The sequence below is a fragment of the Netta rufina genome (assembly GCF_964035555.1).
Source record: "Netta rufina genome assembly, chromosome: 3".
Lineage (NCBI taxonomy): Eukaryota > Metazoa > Chordata > Aves > Anseriformes > Anatidae > Netta > Netta rufina.
Genome location: NC_140125.1, coordinates 20805231 through 20825089, shown reverse-complemented (window position 1 = coordinate 20825089; position 19859 = coordinate 20805231). Strand labels below are relative to the sequence as shown.

The window sequence follows — 19859 nt, the reverse complement described above, 5'->3', positions numbered from 1 at the left end:
TTTAGAGGATTGCAGCAAACATGCATTATTGAGCATCCATCAGGAGTCCTGCAAATGTGAATACATAACTCACTTTTCATCTCTTCTGCAAAATTCCGGCTCTGCTTTAAAGATTGCTTGACTGTTTCTAGTTCCTCTTCAAGCTGTTGGATCTCTTGCAATTTTTTCTCAAATTGCAAGTCCAGAAGGTTTTTTTCCTGCTTCACTTCCTAAAACAAAAAATAAAGAAGGACCAGATTTTGTAAGGTTTGCCAAGATCAAAGAATTCAGTTCATTTCAATCAGAAGACAGATATTCCACTAGGTCCTCTCTGGGCAGATGGACATTGATTCCTAAGCCCTGTTCGAGAACATTAGCTGAGCATAAACTTAAGTCGTTGACAGCATCTGAGGGATGCTGCCGGTTGACACAGTCAGGACACCCTTTGTTTGCATACAACAAACAGCTCCAGATGACCTACCCCAAAGAGGCAGGACAGAACATATCCTACAAAATAAGAGGTGATTAAGTTAGGGTGCTTTCCTAAAGCAACAAAGGAAACAAACTCCTGAAATGGCATCAAATTTAACAAGAAAATTATAGATCAAATTTCACTTATCTCATGCAAAGTCCTCTTTCTACTAAAAAATATTATCGTGGCAACACTGTTCAAATTTTATTTAGAAATGCTTATACTTCCAGAGGGTTATTTTGCCATTAAGAGCATTTTCTTCCAAATAAATTGAGTTTTAAAAAAGCAAAAAGCCAACTACATAACTATATTGCATCTAGGAAGCAAAACAAAAGTTCTTGTAGGGAAACTAATTTTTTTTCTCTAAACTCCTGTGCTGCTGGACAACAGATGGCATGGCTCTGGCATGGCCCGATTGGAAACAGGCCGTCAATTATTCATCCGTTTACTACTAGCAGATGGACAGCAATTCACAAAAGCCAAGCTCAAGAAACAGAAAGGTCTGGATGAAAAAAATTAAAAGCTTGCTGGCATGGCAGGCTTGTTTTTGAAACAACATAAATAAATCACCCTCAGAACATGATTAAAATTGTCACTGTCACTAGCAGTTACCTTCCCTTCTACTCACAGCCTTCCCTACACAGAATTTATAATAAAAAAGTCACATAAAAGTTTCAAGGAACAAAGTTTTCTGGCAATCTCAACAATAATTTTTCAAAGTAGTACTCAAACTTCCTGCTTTCAAAGCACCGCATGTACATGCAATACGAGTCCATGACTGAACAACCCTGTTCATTAGAACATTTAGGGTGATCTATGGACAGAAGAACAAACAAGTTTAAGAAATTAAAAAGGCTGAATGGTCCAATTATTTTGATTCAGTGCAAACGTTTTCAATAAACAGCATTCAGTAAGACCCAGGAAGCCATGCTTTAACAAAGTATCTGGTAACAATGAGCCGTTTGCTCTTTCCAAAGCTATAAGCAATAGAATCAATTTGGTTTCAATCCAGTTAATGCTTCTACTTGTATGTTGTTTTACCCAATTTATCCATTCTGCAACTATGCCTTGAAAAAGCAAAAATTAAACCAAAGTCCAGAACCTACATACTGGTGGTACTGATTTCAGGAGGAACTTCAAATTGTTTTGAAGTCTTAAAGGCTTCGTTGACTTTCCCCTGATGACTTTTTCTGCTTTATACTTATTTATGAGAGTAAGGATAACAGCCAGGCCTTAAATTCTGCTAACTACACCACATTGTCTTGTGTGAGTCAAGACAGAGAAAAACAGTTACTGATCTCTTCAAGTGCTACTTTCTCCCCCAGACTCAGCTTCTTCATAAATATATTGCTCGTGTTCTGAAACATCACTGTCACCAGCTGTTCAGTTGTCTGGCCAACACAAATACACATGAAGAAAAAAATATTATAGTTACAGACCAGTAAGGTGGATACAAGATTGGTAGATAAAAAGAAGCTTTTCCAAGAATTTGCAGGAAAAATGCTATCTCCACAAATTAAGGCGCTCTCTGACAAAAGAATTTAAAAAAAAAAATCCAACCCTAAAACCACCTGTACCAAATCTAACCTCAGTCTATAATTTCAAAATAAGAAAGGGTATGAGCCCACAATATTTGATATACAAAGCCCTTTTTTTTTTTAATTAAAAATATGAAAGATCACACTGAGAATGAGTAGAAGCTTTCTAGATGTTTTCCTCTGAGATATGTTGGAAGAACAAGCACATTCTTGATTAGCATTACCACTAGAAGGCACTGGCTACATTTATTTGCTAAATAAATATGTGCCAAGGACCACAATCCAGCATTGAGGCCAAGTGGCACGGAACAGCCTGTATCTGTACCACTAAAATCTTCTATCTTCCAAAACAGGTGGCTGTAACCAAACTGCTTGCTGGGAACAGTGCCAGGCTCGTGTGAACTCCCAAACTGTGCCTGGGAATTGTACAAAAGAGTGCTAGTCAGCTGGGCCAAAGCCTTGTGAAATACTGTTCTAACAATTAACACTTTAAATAGTCACATTCCAATACCTGGCAATGCTTCCAGATATTGTAATCCACCAGCAGGAATGCACCTAAACTTTCACAGTATACTAAAGCTTTATCAAGGCTTGTACTGATCTGGTCAAAAAACCCTGGTGTTACTTTAATTTTTTTCATAAAATTTTGCCGAGTAATTTTTTTGGCAGAAATTAAGCCAGATTATTTTATACCCGCTCATGATAACAGGCAACAAGGAAGATAAGAGTGTTTAAATGAAACAAATCAGTGACAAGGATTACATAGCTATCAAGCTCTCTTCCCTTTTTTTGGAGAATTAGAAGTAGAAAATAAAAGAAATTCACTAAGAGGTCTCCTAGTAGCACAACTGTAAGTGTTTCTAGTGTTTCCACTCTGATTGTACCAAAGCAAAATAATGTAACAGAAGACCAAGGAGATGCTAAAGTTGAAAAGATTTTTGCACAAGTGAATGAGGTAGTATGTCCACAGCCAAAAACTTCTCTGAATTAAACTTTATTTTGAGGGAAGCATTAGGAGCACTGTGTATGTGTTGAACTGTATTTCTTCTTAGAATAATGCAATTTTTTCAAAAGAGGATATAGTAAATCTGCAGAAAATCTTTGAGTTTGGCAGCATGCACCAAAGAAACTGTCAATGATTCTGGAATTTACTTCTAAAAATCAGACAAATATTTATTCATTTTTATTTCACGACTAAAAGCAAGAATCTCTTAAAACAAAAAGCTACGTTTGGTAACAGAAGTCCAACATGAACTAGAAGCTCAGCAGTAATGCTACAGTATTGTAATCCCAATCCTTCAGCCAAATATGCAAATTCCATTAGTCTACATGAAGTTAGTGAAGACCTTGTTTTGTGTCATGACTAAAGTATTAATAAGATAGTTCATAAAAACATTTTAAGATGGCTTATGTGGAAATATGCTATGTGGGTAACTACTAGACAGTCCGAGCGTTTACAGCTTGTTAATTTATATTATTAATTGTACCCATTACTCCTCTGCATTATTTACCTCAAAGCTTCTTGTCAAGTCACTTTCCTTAGCCTGGGCTGCTAATAGAGCCTGCTCTGCTCTGCACAGCTTCTGAGTGAGATCACTGCTATCACGTTCCAAGCGTTGCTTTGCTGCCATTATCTGCAAGAGCGAGCATTGAAAATTCACATTGTGTTTACAGGCATAACATTTTTTTTTAAACCTCCTATGCTTAAACTAACACTCTATTACAAAAATTACCCCAGCACAAACCTAAGGTTGCTTTAGAGTGGTTTAGAAAACAGCTTCTTATTGCATTTCAGTTCCTTTCCCTCTGATCAGAAAGATAACGTCTCTAAAATACATATAGACTGTCTGAGGTGGGTTAATACATCCAACTTGCAGCTACATCACTGCAATGATAACTCTAGGCTTAAAATGAGATTGGCAGCATAATAGCCTTGTTGGTAAGCTATGTGAATCAGAAAGGAAGAATCACAACCATTCTTCTCACTCCATGGACACAGTATTTTGAAGAAACTGAATATGTCGTAGCTCTTTGAAACAGTCCTGTAATGCTCCAGATTTAAATAGAAGGAAATGGCATTATCAAGCCAAAACAGGAAAACAAACAATAATATAAAATCTACTCTTAGATCATTAGATAATAAATTAGCTTTCCTGGAGAAAGAACTAAAAGCACTTCTTTTTCTATACAAAATCAATTTATTCAGTAAGTACACGTAAAATAAAATGTGCATAAAGAAACCTCCCTTGAAAACACTTGACAATGTTTTCACAGAACTACATTTCTAAAATAAAACAAGCTTGTAAGAAAGCTGTTGTCGCTTTCAGAAATACTGTTTTCGCTCAGCCTCCCTGCTAATGGCCCTTCTCAGCATGGCTTTCAAAGACTCATGGCCCTTTTTAATAATTCAGTTAGCTCTGCTGCTTTATAGCTGCTCGCAAGAGTTTTTTGACCCATACATATGTATCTTTTTTAGTCTCTCTTTAGGCTGCTGCTGCTTTCCAACTTCCTTAAAACTGTGGTCCCATCACAACTAGTGGAATCTAATGGTCAGTGGGAGAGACCTCCCTTGTAGTCAGGTTCCTCCTCATACAAGCCCCGATTCATCTGGATTTTGTGGAGAGGAAGTCCACAGAGTTAAACTAATGGGAAACTCTTATTATTTATATATTATTTATATATAATTTTTATTTGTTCTTTTAGTCCTTGTTTCATCTCTCTGTGTGTTCAGATGAGTGAGGATGCTGCTACAAATGAAGTAACAGGAATGCATGAATAGGGAGCATAAAGTGGGGCTGTGGTTCCAAAAGGCAACTACTTGTTGATCAGTTTAGCTCTACAATCAGACTGCACCTCTGCAGGTTTTTTGTACAAGCTGTCTCTTGTGATCAGCCCCAACTAGTCCCCCCTCACACAGCAGCTTTATTTCAGTTGCACTGTTCCCTGTGGAAAGTAGACTAGCCCCAAACATTCTAAACCCTGCAATTCACATTTAAATACATAGTACTTCAGTGAGAAATGGTAAATACAAAACAGCTAATACAAACTGCACAAAACATCAATATAAGCTTCAATATTAATTATTATTTATTTTTTTTTTTTTTATGTAGAATTAACTTAAGGCAGTGCTGTCAAGATCAGTAAATCCTAAGCTTAATAGAAGATATTAGCGTAAAAAGCCTACTTTGTCAAATTCTGCCTGCAGGGAGTTGAAGTCATTTTTGGCTTGCTGTAGCTCCTGGTTCAGTTTGTTTCTTACATGGTTGCTCTGCTGATCCAGCTTTTCTAAGGAACGTTGCTGACAAGCTAGCTCCTAGAAAACAGTGGTACAATATCAAAGAAATAAATACACAAATTAAAACAAGTTTTTATTTCGGTTACTGAACCAACAACAGAATGATTTTCATTAGCTGATACTGCCTGCTCTGAAACACAATAAACAAAAACTTGAAAACAACTTTGATGCACACTTCTTTCTCATGGGCAAGAATGGCTGTAACACCATTTGTGTCATCTGCTTAAAAACTCCATTACAGCAATGTTCATATCATGAAAAGGGAAAAAAATCTAAAACTAGTAGAAGTATCAGTATTAAAATTTGTTATCTTCAGGATGTGTTTCAAATAAAAATTACATTAAAGTACAAGTAGACAAATTCATCTCTTCTTTGCTATTATATGCATACCATACAGTAGGGTTCATTTTTTTTCACTGAAATGGGGCCTTTATGTCCCACAGCAACCCAACAATTATGGAAATTTGAAGCTCAGATGGAAACATTCAAACAAAAATTGAGAGAGAACATTGGAAACTGTTTAGACTCTGAAACCAGTCTACGTTACCATCTCTGAATAAAGCCTGAGAAGTCCCAGGCCATTGCCTAGAAGTTAATGGAATGCATACCTGAATCTCACCTGACTTTTAGAAACAGAAATGGGACAAGGGACACACAAACAAGGCTTCACAGGGCAGAATTCATTAGGACCAGGACAGGGCTTAGGTTTCACAGAATAGAAAAGTCTCCCCTGAGAAAAACGCACAGATGAGATATTCCCAAGATAGGACACATATTTGGATGCCCAAATGCATAAAACAAAACCTTCACGTGGGATTTGGCTGCCATGCATAGCATCCAGTTCATACAAATAAAGGAACATTAAACAAACTTCATAATAGCTTTTAACAGCTTACAGATGACAAACACTACAGAGAAAGTGTTCCTCACATCAGCTGGCCTTGTTGAACAACCTAGAATGACAGTGTGTGGATTTACATAGTAGCCTTGTGAAGGCCTTTTTAACAAAAATAGTCTTCTTCACAGGAGCAGTTCCTGTGCATGGCACCTAGACTGCCTGGCATCCAAGCAAGCAGCTGCTGAAGCAGGCTGTAGCACCAAAGCACCCGTGAAGCAGGGTGCTGTGCTGCTTCTCTGCTCTCAGCACCGCCACCCCCATGAAGGATTCCGGTCGGTGCATGCACCAGCCAACATGGATTGGATTTGTAGGGAGAATCAACAACATAATGCTTCTTCAAACCCAGCTTTGGATGAATACAATTACTGCTCTGTTTGAATCTTATGACACTCTTTCTCATGCAATAATTATTCAAAGATTAACTCTTATTTATCACTTCTAGACCAGGCCCTGTATCTCTCTGAGATCCTTGGTTAGCATCTACTGCCAGATTTTATGAAACCACTTTTTGCACTCACGTATCAGTATTGTTTTATAAAAAGTTCCGCCTTACCTCTTGGTATTCTTTCTCCTTAGCCTTTATTTTCTGTTCTAAAGACTGACGAGTACTCTCAGCATTTTGTCTTTGACAATTCAGTTCTTCAGACAATCTTTTCATCTTTTGCTCCATCATTTGGACCTACAATAATTAGTTATCAATCCCAAACGTTAAAAATGCAAGAGATGTTTTACGTTCATAAGCTGGACAGAAAAAAAAAGGCAATTATCTTAGTCTACCTGAACAACAAGTGGGTCTTTTCCACAATTCAGACTTTAATTACGAAAAAATCAGTGTATTTTCTGGTTTAACCTCCACATGAAGAATATGTCAGCTTGCTGTCTCATTTAGCTTACTATGTTAATATTATGTTATCTAAGAGGGTGGTACAATGTCACCCAACTCCCTGAAAAGTAAAATCTGGTTTTATTCCAAAAACAGCCTGTTAAGGCTAAACACCTTTTTTTTTTTTTTTTTTCCCCCCAGAGGGTAAGAAATAATGGGAAAGTGTGAACAGGACTGGTTTTATTCCCCAGCAACAAAAGCTGGTGAATGACTTACTGAAATAACAGTGCCTTTACGCCATAAGAAAACAAGATGCAGGTAGCAGTACAGGGATGCTGGGTTATTAAGAAGACCGCAGGGACCGTGAGCCCCTGTAAGATCCCATGGAAACTTGCCTGCCAGTCAGAACCCTGCCAACTTCATAATATGTGAGAACGTCTAACACAGGGGAAGTGCTGCAGTCAGGGAATGGTGGTAGTGACAACCATGCAAGAGACATGCCAGAAATTAAATTTGGGATATGAGGCTGGAAACTAAAATCCAGAACCTCAGCGTCATTCGTACAACGCACGAATGGTGGGCAGAGATCCAGTTTCAGTGCGAGAAGGAAAATGTAACAGAACGGAATAACTTTCAGCTGTCAGGACCAAAGGATGCCTCTGAGCTAAGGAGATGCTGCACGGTACCTTAAGGACAGGCTGTGCCTCAACTCAAGCGGGGCCAGCCAGTCCTACTCCCAAAGCCAAATGTTACACGCTCTCTCTCTCTCAAAAGACATATGGGTTAACCCTCAACACACAAAGGTTTATTTTTTACAGACCAATACAGGAGCTGTGGGAAACAGCACAGCTTTCCAATATACTGAGGTAGCAGGTAGAAACTTGCTGAGAAAAATGGATAATAATCATTATATCTGGAGAAGACACAAATATTTTTCTCCTATTCTGTAGGCAAGTCAAAATAGTAGGAAAAGAAAAAAAATAGATGGAAATGTGAAAATTCAAATAATCATGTGTATACTAGTCACTGATTACTTCAGGGTACTATTTTCATATCTGTCAAATGATGTGAAAGAGGAGTTAAGGAAGATGCTGTCACTCAGCTGATCAGTAAAAGGGAACTTCTAACTGGTTATCTGCAGTTTTAACTCAATGATTTTAAACAGTAGTGTTCTCTTCTTGGCATGATCAACAGCAAAAATCAAAGTGGATTCATTTTTATGTATTATATATTTAAATACACTCTAAATCGTCAATTAAACAAACTGAACAAATTGTACTATCTTTTTCTTTACTTAGTGTGCCTACACATGCAAACTGCTTAGGATTAGATCATGGAATCTTATTTTAAAACTACATACATTCTCAACATCATCTTGCATGGCATTTTAACCCAGATTTTAGTTTATACAAGTCATTTAAAATCCAGATTATCTCACCACAACATACTGTATTTTAGGCAACAACTTCTGATTTTTCACTTTTTTTTTTTTTTTTTTAAAAAAGACTTGATTTCAGTTCTCAGTTACACGACAGTCTGTTCAGTGTCACAACTTGCCACCAGATGTCACTGTTGCTCTACAGAACTTAATCTAAAATTATTTTTCAAAAATCCAGTCAATCTTGCCTGAGGGCTATACCTAATGGATGAAAAATATTTCTTCAGGTGGAGTAAGAACCTTCCAGAAAATGGCAACTGCTTATGAATACTTACATTTTTACAGGTAATACACAAACTAACAGTCTTCTCAAAACTGAAATCTCATCAAATGTCCAAGAGACTTAGCAAAGTAACTTGGTTCTTACTAAAATGACTGAAAACTGACACACGTTAATACTGGTAATGGATTGTAAGGATGTTCAGAAAATGTGATGCAACATCTCACCTGTGTCGTTGCTTGATTGAGTTGCATTGTCATTTGAGTTATTTTATCTCTAGTTTTAGTTATGACTTTATCCTTCTGTGTTAATTCCAACTTCATTCTGTCCAGCTTGAGTTCAGCCTCTTGATGTTTATTCATATGGGATTTCTTCTCTTTTTCTAGAGCTTGCAGTTGTTTTTCTAGGTCTTTAACACTGGAATTTAGCTCTGAATTTTAAAAACAGTTAAGATAAAAGATAAAAGTTCAACTCTTTTCTACTACTGTCATCTTAATGACTATAACTATCAAGACAATAAGATAGTTGACTAAATCAACCAATTTCGTTTTGCAACGTATGAGAGCACAAGCAAAATGCAAAGTCAGGCACAAATGTTGCAAAAGCAAAGACAATTTGTTATTCTGCTGTTATTTTTTTTTCCTTTGTTGTTTTTAAAAAATACAGAAAAATGTACCCAACAGATTTTTATCTTTGTTTTATTTATTTTTAAAGGAAAGCTATACACTGCAAACATTTATTTGGGGCAACTGTAAGCCTTTGCTTCAAAGAGATTTTTGAGCTATTGCACATTTTAATGCTTTTCTTGCCCTTAAAGCTACATATATAAAAAGTAAAAACCAAGTGACCTTATTATACTATACAACAGCAGGAGTCTGCCTTCCAAAATCACAATGCAATTTTATGGTAAAAAGCATTAGCCGGCTACAGGACTGTTATCAAGGATTAATATTAATTGCTAAATTTTATTTATTAATACACAAAAACCTGTTCTCCTGATACTGAATTCATATGGCTTCCAAACTAAAAAACATTGCCCAGACTGAAGTTTTACATGTAGACATTTGAATAAACATTTGGAAAATACAGAAACCAATAAAATAAAAAAAATCCTGCAAAAAGCAGTTAGTGGAAAACCTGGTCCAAATAGCAGGTTTAAGTAAATGGCCACCAAATCCATAACTAAACAAATCCTTGTTCGCTTCCAATTATCAGATATCAGAGAAAATGTATTTCTGCCAACATGCAGAAAATAACATCATATTTTGCTTTTTCATTGTATTTTTAGTATCTTATTCTATCCCAGGCTTCCTGTAACATCCTTTATGGATGAACTCAGTTATGCATTAAGCACTTTCAATCAATGAATTTTTAAACAGATATTGCTCAGCCATAAATCTCAATAGTCATACAAAATTAAGGAAAAATATAATTGAATTTGAATACAAGAGAATTTTTAATACACTGAGATGGAATGAAATCCTGAAAAGTTTTAACTTTGTTTTAAGAGAACTGTTCCATAAGCAATGGAATTATTAGAAAAGGTTGTTCTCCTTCAATTTTGGTGTGATATCCCCTGCCCACGCCATAAAATACAAACTCCCCTCCTAAATCCCACACCCATTATGTAAAAGCTACCACAGCTTGTGGATAATCTCCACGTACTGGCTGGTCATTGTGAATACACACACCAGTAGCCAGCTGAGCTAGCTGCCAAAGGCAACAACAGGTATCTTGCTCTTTTCCTCACTAAAGCACTAATTGCAGTGCCTCTCTTCTATCCGCTCAGCAGCTCTCCTGAAGCCATACAGGAGGTTGCCTCTGGCTTTTAAAGAAATATACCAGATACCTTGGTTTTGTGCTCTGAGCGGGGTGATGAGTGAAGAGTTATAATTCTCAGCAAAGCTGTTGTCAAACTCCTTCTTCTCTGATATTATACTAGAATTTGTTTCCTTTTCCCATGGAAAATAGGATGTTGTAGAACTTCTCTTTGCAGGGGTTTCTTGATTTCTAGATGGTGTCTTTTCTGGTTGCCATGAAAACACAGATGAGGAAGCCTGATGCCAAGCAATCTCCCTATGACTCAAAGAGCTTTGCTGAGGATACGGCTGATTTATTTTCTGTGACCAAAAAAAAAAAGATCTATCCTTACACAGTTCTACAGCTGACATAAAACAAAACTCATTTATTAATAACTAGATAATAGGTCATGGTCATTTCAAATTGTTATGGTAACGCACATCATACACCATTGCAAATTACTGATTGATATCACTGCTTTTTATACTACATAAATAAAATAACATTAATTCAAGTATAAAAGCATAGCAGGTACTTATCAGCACAGACCAGGATCCCTGAAAAACTGAGTTTTATGTGTTTATGTTTAACATCTCCAGATTTTTGTGTTTTTCAAGAGAGAAACACCATTTACCTCCTACATTTTCCAAAATCAATGCCTGCATTCTAACAGGAAATTTCTGACACAAGTAAGCTGCAAGAAATATAGAAGTCCAGACTAACACATCTGATATCTGCCCCATATTTATTCCGAACAAACACAGGTAAATTCAGAATATACCCAGTTATTGAACCTTTTATGCACAGAATAGCCAAAATCACACTAACAGAAAATTCTAGGTACCAGCTTGTAACCTCTTTGCATAGAAAAATTAGTGACAGTCCAAATCTAATTTTTTTCCTTCCTGTAAATGTTTTAAATGAAAAAACTCAGACAATGCCCCCAACTGTATTTTTAAAATGGGTTTTCAAATGCCTCCTATTTACTATTTTTTTAAACTAATGCCCTAAACCAGGTAATGCCCAGTCTGACTTCAACCAGAGAATATGCTCTCATGTAGAAATAGCTGTGCTAGGACCAGAAACTTATTATAGTTCAGGATACTGTCTCCAATCTTATAATTTTATTTTATTTTATTTTTTAAATGGACAGGAAACATAAAAACCTAACAATAAACAAGGTAATCATTCCCCTGATGTGCTATTTAAATTTCCTGAGTTCCTGAGACAAATGTTTGAAACTTGGAAATTAAAGGAATTAATTTTTACTGAAAAGTTTCACCTGTATTTTCTCTTTTGGATCTGTCTGTTTTTTTTTTTTTTTTTTTTTTTTTTTTTTTTTTTTTTAACGGTACTCTGTGACAAAGAGTTCTGTCATTTAACACTGTATAACATTTAATAGTTTTTGTTCAAATCCTGCAGAGCTGGTACTGTTATTGTGCCTTATGAAAATAGAAAAATGACCATTTTCTGTTTCCTCTCTTGATCCTCATTTATCTCTGAACCATCCCATTCTACTATACCTGTTTTCAGATTAGATGACCAGAATTGTGGAGCATGCAAGGAACACAGGCAAAAAAATACTTCCCCATTAGTTACTTCAAATAAAATAATTCTTTTTTGCCATTGTTGAACATAATATTGAAGTTTCCAGAGATCTAGCCACAATAATTACAGAATTACTTCCTAGAATATTTTCACCAAATTTGGAGCCGGAGTGCATCAGATATGCAGCGTTCAGATTGTGTTTTCCAGGTGCATTACTTCACATCTCTGATGCTGAACTGAACTTGATATCTTAGCTATTGCAATGTATTATAATAAAGTCATGTGGACTTCAGCCATATTGTTCAACACTTTTTCAGATAGTTACCAAATATGCTGAATAGCACTGTTCTCTGCAGTCATCCTTTTCAGGCTCCACTGCTGATCATTCCCCAGCTGCAGAAACTGACTATTTATTCCTAGCCCTCAATCTTTACCAGAATTCACAAGAGGAACTCCACCTTATCAAAGCAGTTTATTTTTTTTCAGAGCCTTTTAGATATCCAGCAACATTACATTGAATTAATCACATTTGTTCTCTGATTTACTCTAACAAAAAATTGAACCACACACCTCTGAAAATATGTGAGGCATGATTTACCTTTACAAATAATAAACAGTTAGTTGGTCTTTTCTCCATGTATTATATATACACATGCATCAATACTTTTAGTCTGTTTTATTTAAGTTTCTAACAATTTGTCCATGACAAAAGTTGGTCTTCGGAAACTACATTCCCAGGAACTGGTACTGCAAGCCTTTCTAAGAACATGTATCACCCTTGCCACCTGTTAGAGCCAAGAGGAAACTGAAATCAGTTGCACATCAAAGTGATTCAGCAGTCCCACTTTGAAGTGCTGTATTAATTCATTGGTAAATATTGCCTGTATCTGGTGGGGTTTTTTTAGTACCATTCATTTGATCAATTTCATTTAAGACTTTTTCTGGCTTTTCAATTTGAGTCTATGCCACATATTCAACCACCATAAAGAAAGGCTTTGATATATATATATAGCTATCTTAGCCTTTAAAGAGTAAATACCAAGTCAAAAAGATTTGGTCTTCTTGTTGTCAATGAGAGCCTTTACAACTTCATCACCTATTGGCCTCTGAGATCCTCTAAGATACTGGCTACTACTTACACATTTAAAAAAAATTACTGATTTTTGCTTGCTGGGTGAATTATTTCTTGTAATCTTTTCAAAGCTATTTTACTATTTTATTATATTTAAATTGTCAAAACTGGCACTGCTTTGCTTTCACTTGTCCTTGACTGCCCAAGACTTCTGGGTTTTGAAAGATGTGTTCTCATTTTTAATATCCTTCTTTCCTTTGCTATTCAATTATGCTGGCTATAGATTACTTTGAATGGCAGGACACACTGATTAATCTTTTTAATACATATATAAATTACTCTTGAAGTGATACAGAATATATGTCACTTAGTTTCGACTTCATTTTCCAAGTTTAAGCAGTACTAACTTTCTTGGCACTAACACATTATTTTCAAAAGATACTTACGTTAACCTGGATGGTTCTCAGTTCTAATTCTAGCTTTTTTCTTTCTTCTACTTCCTTCTTGTATTTTTCTTCTAATTCTTCAAACTTAGCATCTACAAAGACATGATGAATACTTTTTCGTAATACAACTTAGGAAAAGGCTAGAAAAGATTACCTATATACTATCACAGGAGTGATGAAAATGAACAGCTGTCAGAAGCATAAGATCATGAAGAAATAATTACATAAATATGCTTAGTAATTTAGGGCCTCAAAAGTACACCTGTGGCATACATGGAACTTGACATTAGAATGAAAACACAACTGTTAAAAGTAAGGATCCAATGCCAGAGTTTATTTCTGTGCTTTTTTTTTTTTGACAACATGTAACATCTATAGAAAAATGTATATAATGCATATAATAATGAACATGTATCTATATTTCTTTCAAAAACACATATATATTTAATGATACATGCACGTACGTATATATATATATATAAATACACAATATCTATATGTATATATATAATTTTTACACTACCAGCCCAGTAGCATTAACATTATTAAGAAACAGAGGCCGGATCTTTCCCTTTAGCAACTTTCAAATGTAATAGGTATCGGACAGGATTCTTTTGCTGAAATTTTAGAAGGAATATATTAGTCTAAAGCAAGTCTTGCTTTCCTTTTCTTGAATTTGTAAATAATTCTACATTTAAAAAGAATCTAGAACTAGAATACTTTGTAACATCCCAAATAACATACCAGCTTTCAATGAAAACAAACTTCTGCAACAACACCATTTTAAGGTTACTCTAACCTAATCCTTACTTCAGGAAGGTCACACTTCTGTGTGAATCTGGAATACCTGACATCACCAGTCCTGCACCCCTTTTTGGATATGTATAAGGGAATTAAAAGAAACAAGAATACATGAAAATATCTCAGATTTCCAATTGGAGTAAGACCGAGACGCCAAACACACAGAACATTTGTTCACAGCAAATAAAGCATTCTCAGTATTGAACCCATCGCAGTTCTTCAGTGTATACAGCACTGAGGTGTTTGGCTACGTAACTGTTCTCCTGTTATAGAACCTTCCTCTCGTTTTTCCAGTTCATTCAAATATTTTAAATCTATTTGATGTCACTAATTTGAAGATAGAAGTGATGCTTTGAAGTGGATACAGAGGTTTTGTTTTAATTGTGCAGATTATTATGCACAATAATATCCTAAATCAAAAATAATCTCCTAAAGAAAACAAATGACTGTTGATTGAACTTTAGTTAAAGTACCTGCAGCACATGAAAGAAGAAATTTGCTCTTCACTATGTGAAGGGAAGAGCTGACACTAGAAACAAGCATTCAAAAAGATTGCTGCAGTCTGTTGATAAATATTCCTATTGTTATTCCATGCCCATCAATGTAGTGCTGAAAAGATGTAATATTTGCAGTAACAGTTCAATCTGCACTACTATTTTTTAAACTTGGAATTTACAGTGTTACAAACTAGGCACTCTCATAATAAGTTACACAGTACAGATTAGGCAATTCGGTACCTAAGTGTAATATTCAAAACACCTCTCCCACCTTTCAAGGGAACTGACAATTGGCTATCTGTGCTAGATGAAGAAAAATTCATTTACCATTATGACTTTGAACTGGTGTTAAAGGAGCAGTTACATTTTTCTGTGGAGTACCACTGAATGATGAGTCTCCTGTAATCAATGCTTGCTGACTTCTCTCAAGCTCACATTTGTATCTGTTTAGGAAAGAAACAGGAGAAATTACTAACGGAAACCAGAAGGTCAATTATCTATTTTTAAGAGCCCAAAATACACAAGTAAATACGATTTCCAGTGCTTAGTTTGAAAATCCATTTGGAATTAGAATTGATTTCCAACTGATTTTTGTGAATATGAACAATTACAAGCTCATCCATGAAAACCACATCACTAGTTGGGAAGTTACACACAGGAACTGCAGCCAATGGAACAGCAGCTTTGGTCCTGCCCAGTGAGCCCAGATGAATCAGGCAATGGTTCCAGGCTGCAGCCCATCACATTAGTGGCTCCACAACTTCCTGCTCCGTTCTCCCCTCCATTTTATAGCACAACACCAAGGATTCTTCTCCCAGGGGGGTGTCAGGTGCTATGAAGTGGTAAGTGATCAACTAGGATAAAGCAGACCCAAATACAAGATCAAAACTGATAGTGGGGGTCAAGCTACACGTAATCCATTGTAGTGGATAGCTATGCAAAGAACTACAAAGGACAGCAGAGAATTCAGTAAACTAAGCTTTCTGTGTGGTTTTGGAAATGGAAAAATGTGAAATCCCCAGCCTGTAACCTCTCACAGCCAGCCTTTTACAGTAGGTTTACTCTATATTTCAGTGTGTTTCTAACAACCCTGCTGAATCACACTGGATTCTTCCTTGATGGATCTCAGCAATTCCTTGCACAAAGATGTTTCTGCGTGTCATAAATTGTTAAAATCTAGAATCTTCTCACAACAGTCAATATCTCAAGCTTCCTTAGTTTTCCCTAACTGTAAAATGATGACAAAAAAGTATAAAGAGAAAAAACAGGAAATGCAATGCAGCTCCCTCTTTAGTTACTTTATTGGGACATTAAGTTGAATGAGCCAAGTCCAACGGTGTCCTGGGGTGCACCAAGCACAGCACTACCAGATGGTCAAGGGAAGGGATTGTCCTGCTCTACTCTGATGCAGCCTCACGTTGAGTACTGCATGCAGTTTTGGGCAGCACAATATAGTAGTGATGCGTAAGTATATCAAACTAGAGGGCCTAGAGGGGAAGACGTATGAGGAGCAGCTGAGGTCCCTGCGTTTGCTCAGCCCAGAGCAGAGCAGGCTGAGGGGAGGCCTCATGGCGGCCTGCAGCTCCCTCATGAGGGGAGCGGAGGGGCAGGCGCTGAGCTCCGCTCTCTGGGGACAGCAACAGGACCCGAGGGAACAGCATGGAGCTGGGACAGGGGAGGGTCAGGCTGGGGGTTAGGGAAAGGTTCTTTCTGCACCCAGAGGGTGCTCCACCAAACGTCCATCTCTGTACCCAGGGAACAGGAATCACTTCTTTACCAATGCAACCAGATGCAGTGATTCAGTCACAGCACCATGGTTTTTGGTAACTGCTTCTACTCCAGGAAGCGTTCACCCCTTCTTCCAGCTTTCATATTTTATTGGTAGACTTGATCTTAAAAGATCGAGTTATCTGTGCAATTATCTTGCAGCTCCAAGCCCTCTGCAGATTACTTTTGCAAAGTAACTCAGTTATGCTAACAACTTGTGTTGTTGTTATCCTAGAATGAGCAGATTCTTATCACATGGTATGACAAAATCCCCCCAAATTAAACAGGAACCATAGGTGCTTATTGCTTGAAGTGAAGTGACACAGAGACTTGTGTAGATGCCTGTGCATGCATGTGTGAAAACACACAAATGAGAAATCAACAAAACATGAGAAAACAACTGTTTTTATATTAGAGACAAAGCAAGTCCTCACCTTTTCAGTTCCTGTTCTAGTCTTTCAATTTCTTTCTTGCTGTCATTCAGCTGCCCTGATTGAATGTTGATTTGAGATTCTTTTACTTTAAGATCATGTGAAATTTTCTGCTTTGCCTTGTCAAGACTTTCGCACAATTCCATCAAGCTCTGGTTCTCTCTCTTCTGAGTTGCAGCTTCATTTTTTTCATTTTCAACCTATTAGGAATATGGACCATTTCAAAGTTGTCTCAAGTCTTTGCTCAACTTAAAGTAATAGTTACAGTTTATATGCTGTTATTTTCTTCACAATCTTTCAAAACCCCTGACAGCACTGAAAGCCTCAGATATACACACTGTTCAAATATTCTTGGGTATAAACAAAAAACGCTTCTTAGAATTCATCACATTAACACCCAAACAACTCCTATTTACTGACTAGACACAATCTCATCAAGAATTCATTAGACCTTAAGTACTAGTCTAAGCTGAATCACTCCTCTGTGATTGTCTCACTTCTTCACATCTATCAGAGTTAGCAATCAGAATACCTTGACTCACTACACAGAAGATGCACAATTACCAAGGGTCACAGCTTTTAAATTAGAAATAGAGACACACAACAGAGACTTGCTCTGCCTTCCCTCCAGCTTCTGAGGCAAACTACAGCCACCTGCTGCTCAGCACTAACCAGTGGGAATTAACAACTCCAGAATTCCATTCAGCTTTGCTTTCAGCTGATAAGTATTAAGTATTAGAATCAGCAACTAATACTAGCTAAGAGTTTTAAAACACACCTATTTGAATACAACCCTTCTTTTTGTTTGGGGAACACAGCAGTTGAGACAAGATGAGACAAGAACCTGGAAAGTCACAGGAAAAAAGTCAAGGTAAACTACTAGGCTTGAGTTTTGCTAGAAAACTGTAACAGCTAACAGGAGTAAAAGGCAACCTTCGTCAATTGCCTCTAAACCCTGTTCAAATGTTACAAAGCAGAACTCAGTCAAATGGATTACTCCTGACTGAGGCACAAAAGTACCCTGACAAGGAGGGCAAGTGTAGAGCCAGATGAGACAAAATTTGTCAAAAATATCATAAAATAATCTCTAAAAACAGAAATGAGATGCACACAATCTAAAGCAACAGATAAGACAAATTAGGTGCACACTGGCAAGGAGAAACAGTAAGAGGCCATCAATCGTGCGGCTCTGTGATAGAGGATGATAGAGGATAGGTCTAGTTATTGTCAAGATTTTTAACAAGCACAACAATAAAGAAATGTTTTTCTTAGTCACAAAGCAAAGCCTGGAAGAAGGTCTCTAAGTAAACAAACACCTGGACATCAACAGCCATGCCAAACACTGATAAAAGGCAGTAATGACCTTAAGATTCGATGAGAACTTAAAGAAGAGGAGACTATGATGAACAGCTATGAAATAATGATGAAGATAAGCAGCTTATATTTCTACATTACCTTTTCAGTCAGTGGAAAGAAACAAACCAAAATCACTTTCTAACAACAGAGATTATAAAGCTTTATAATCGTGTTTGGCTTGCAGAATGGCATTGTAGGGAAGCAACTGTAGTATTTCCATTACCTTCTGTTTCTGTTTTTCCAAAGCTACCTCCAGAGACTCTAACTGGAACTGTCTTTGCTGACGCTCCTTTTTAAGCTTGTCTACTTGACTTTCCAGCTCCTGAATCTTCTGAAGGACTCGGGGGGACAGGCCTTCCTTCCACTCCTCCACAACCCAGCTCATACTGACTGGGTTCTTCTTTTACACAAATGGATGGTAGCTATACCTGAAGCAAAAGGAAGTACAATTAGACCTTGACAGACATCAAATAAGCCTCTTATTTAAATAAATTGCCTCTTTATGATGAGCAGTAGTTAGAATTTAGTATTGTACAACCTCGAGTTGTAGGCCACCAAGAAGGGACTTTTACTATTAGGTCCTAATGAGACAGAAGTGTCAAAATAAGATGAGATGGAGGAAATCCACCTTAATCAACCCCCCTGACAAAAGCAGGGTTTCTGTTCTCACAGATGCATGCGACTGACACCCTTCAGCAGCCGTTTATCAGCACCTTATCCCGATGTTCACACCGCATTACGCTCGCCTCTCGCCCAGCACCGACCCGGCGGCGGTTATCTCAGCCCCCCCCTCACGCAGGGACCACCATCAGCCGGAGCCCGTCCCAGGCTCCTGCAAGCCACACAACCCCGGAACTCGACCCGAGCAGCTCCCTCTTAGCCCCCCAGCCCCAACTCACGGCTCGGAGCAGCACCGGCCGGCGGCAGCAGCCGCCCCCCGCCCGCTCCGTGGCAGAGCCCCCGTCCCCTGCCGTCCCGCCGCCGCCACCCAGCCGCCCTTCAAACCTGCCGCCGCCCCGCCGCCCGTTGGTGCGCCCCGGCCGCCGGCGCTCCGGGTTGGCCGCTTCGGCAGCGTTCAAACGCTGCAGGAGGAGGCGGGGCGGGGCGGCGGGGAGGGCCGGCGGGTAACGGCCGCGGGGAGGCTCGTCAGAGCGAGCTTTCAGTGTCCAGCCGGAACTCGTGGTTTGAAAAAGTGTCAAGAAATAGAAAGTATCCCAGCAGTGCCCCGGTGATAATCGGTTAACGAGGAATAAAGCCCTACAGAAGCTTTATGGAGTGGTTTAGAATCATAGAACCATTAGGGGTGGAGAAGATCTCCGAGAGCATCTGGTCCAACCATCCCCTTACCACCAATGTCACCACTAAGCCATGTCCCTAAGCACCACGTCCAACCCTTCCTTAAGCACCCCCAGGGACTGTGACACCGTCACCTCCCTGATTCATCTGCTCTTTGGTGGCTCTGAGGGATGGGAGGTCAA

At 37.9% G+C, this 19859-nt stretch overlaps 1 protein-coding gene across 1 annotated transcript in view; it reads right to left on the bottom strand.

Moving 5' to 3' along the window:
• The window catches only part of CENPF (centromere protein F), a gene marked incomplete at both ends in the record, with an annotated part of 36430 nt that extends 17664 nt beyond the window's left edge, over nucleotides 1-18766 (bottom strand). Inside the window, 10 exon segments of the mRNA XM_084283406.1 lie at nucleotides 74-209; nucleotides 3501-3623; nucleotides 5174-5302; nucleotides 6736-6861; nucleotides 8891-9093; nucleotides 10513-10783; nucleotides 13530-13621; nucleotides 15155-15270; nucleotides 17029-17225; nucleotides 18605-18766. Coding sequence (XP_084139532.1) covers nucleotides 74-209; nucleotides 3501-3623; nucleotides 5174-5302; nucleotides 6736-6861; nucleotides 8891-9093; nucleotides 10513-10783; nucleotides 13530-13621; nucleotides 15155-15270; nucleotides 17029-17225; nucleotides 18605-18766 — 1555 coding nt within the window.
• Between the last annotated feature and the right edge of the window lie 1093 nt (nucleotides 18767-19859).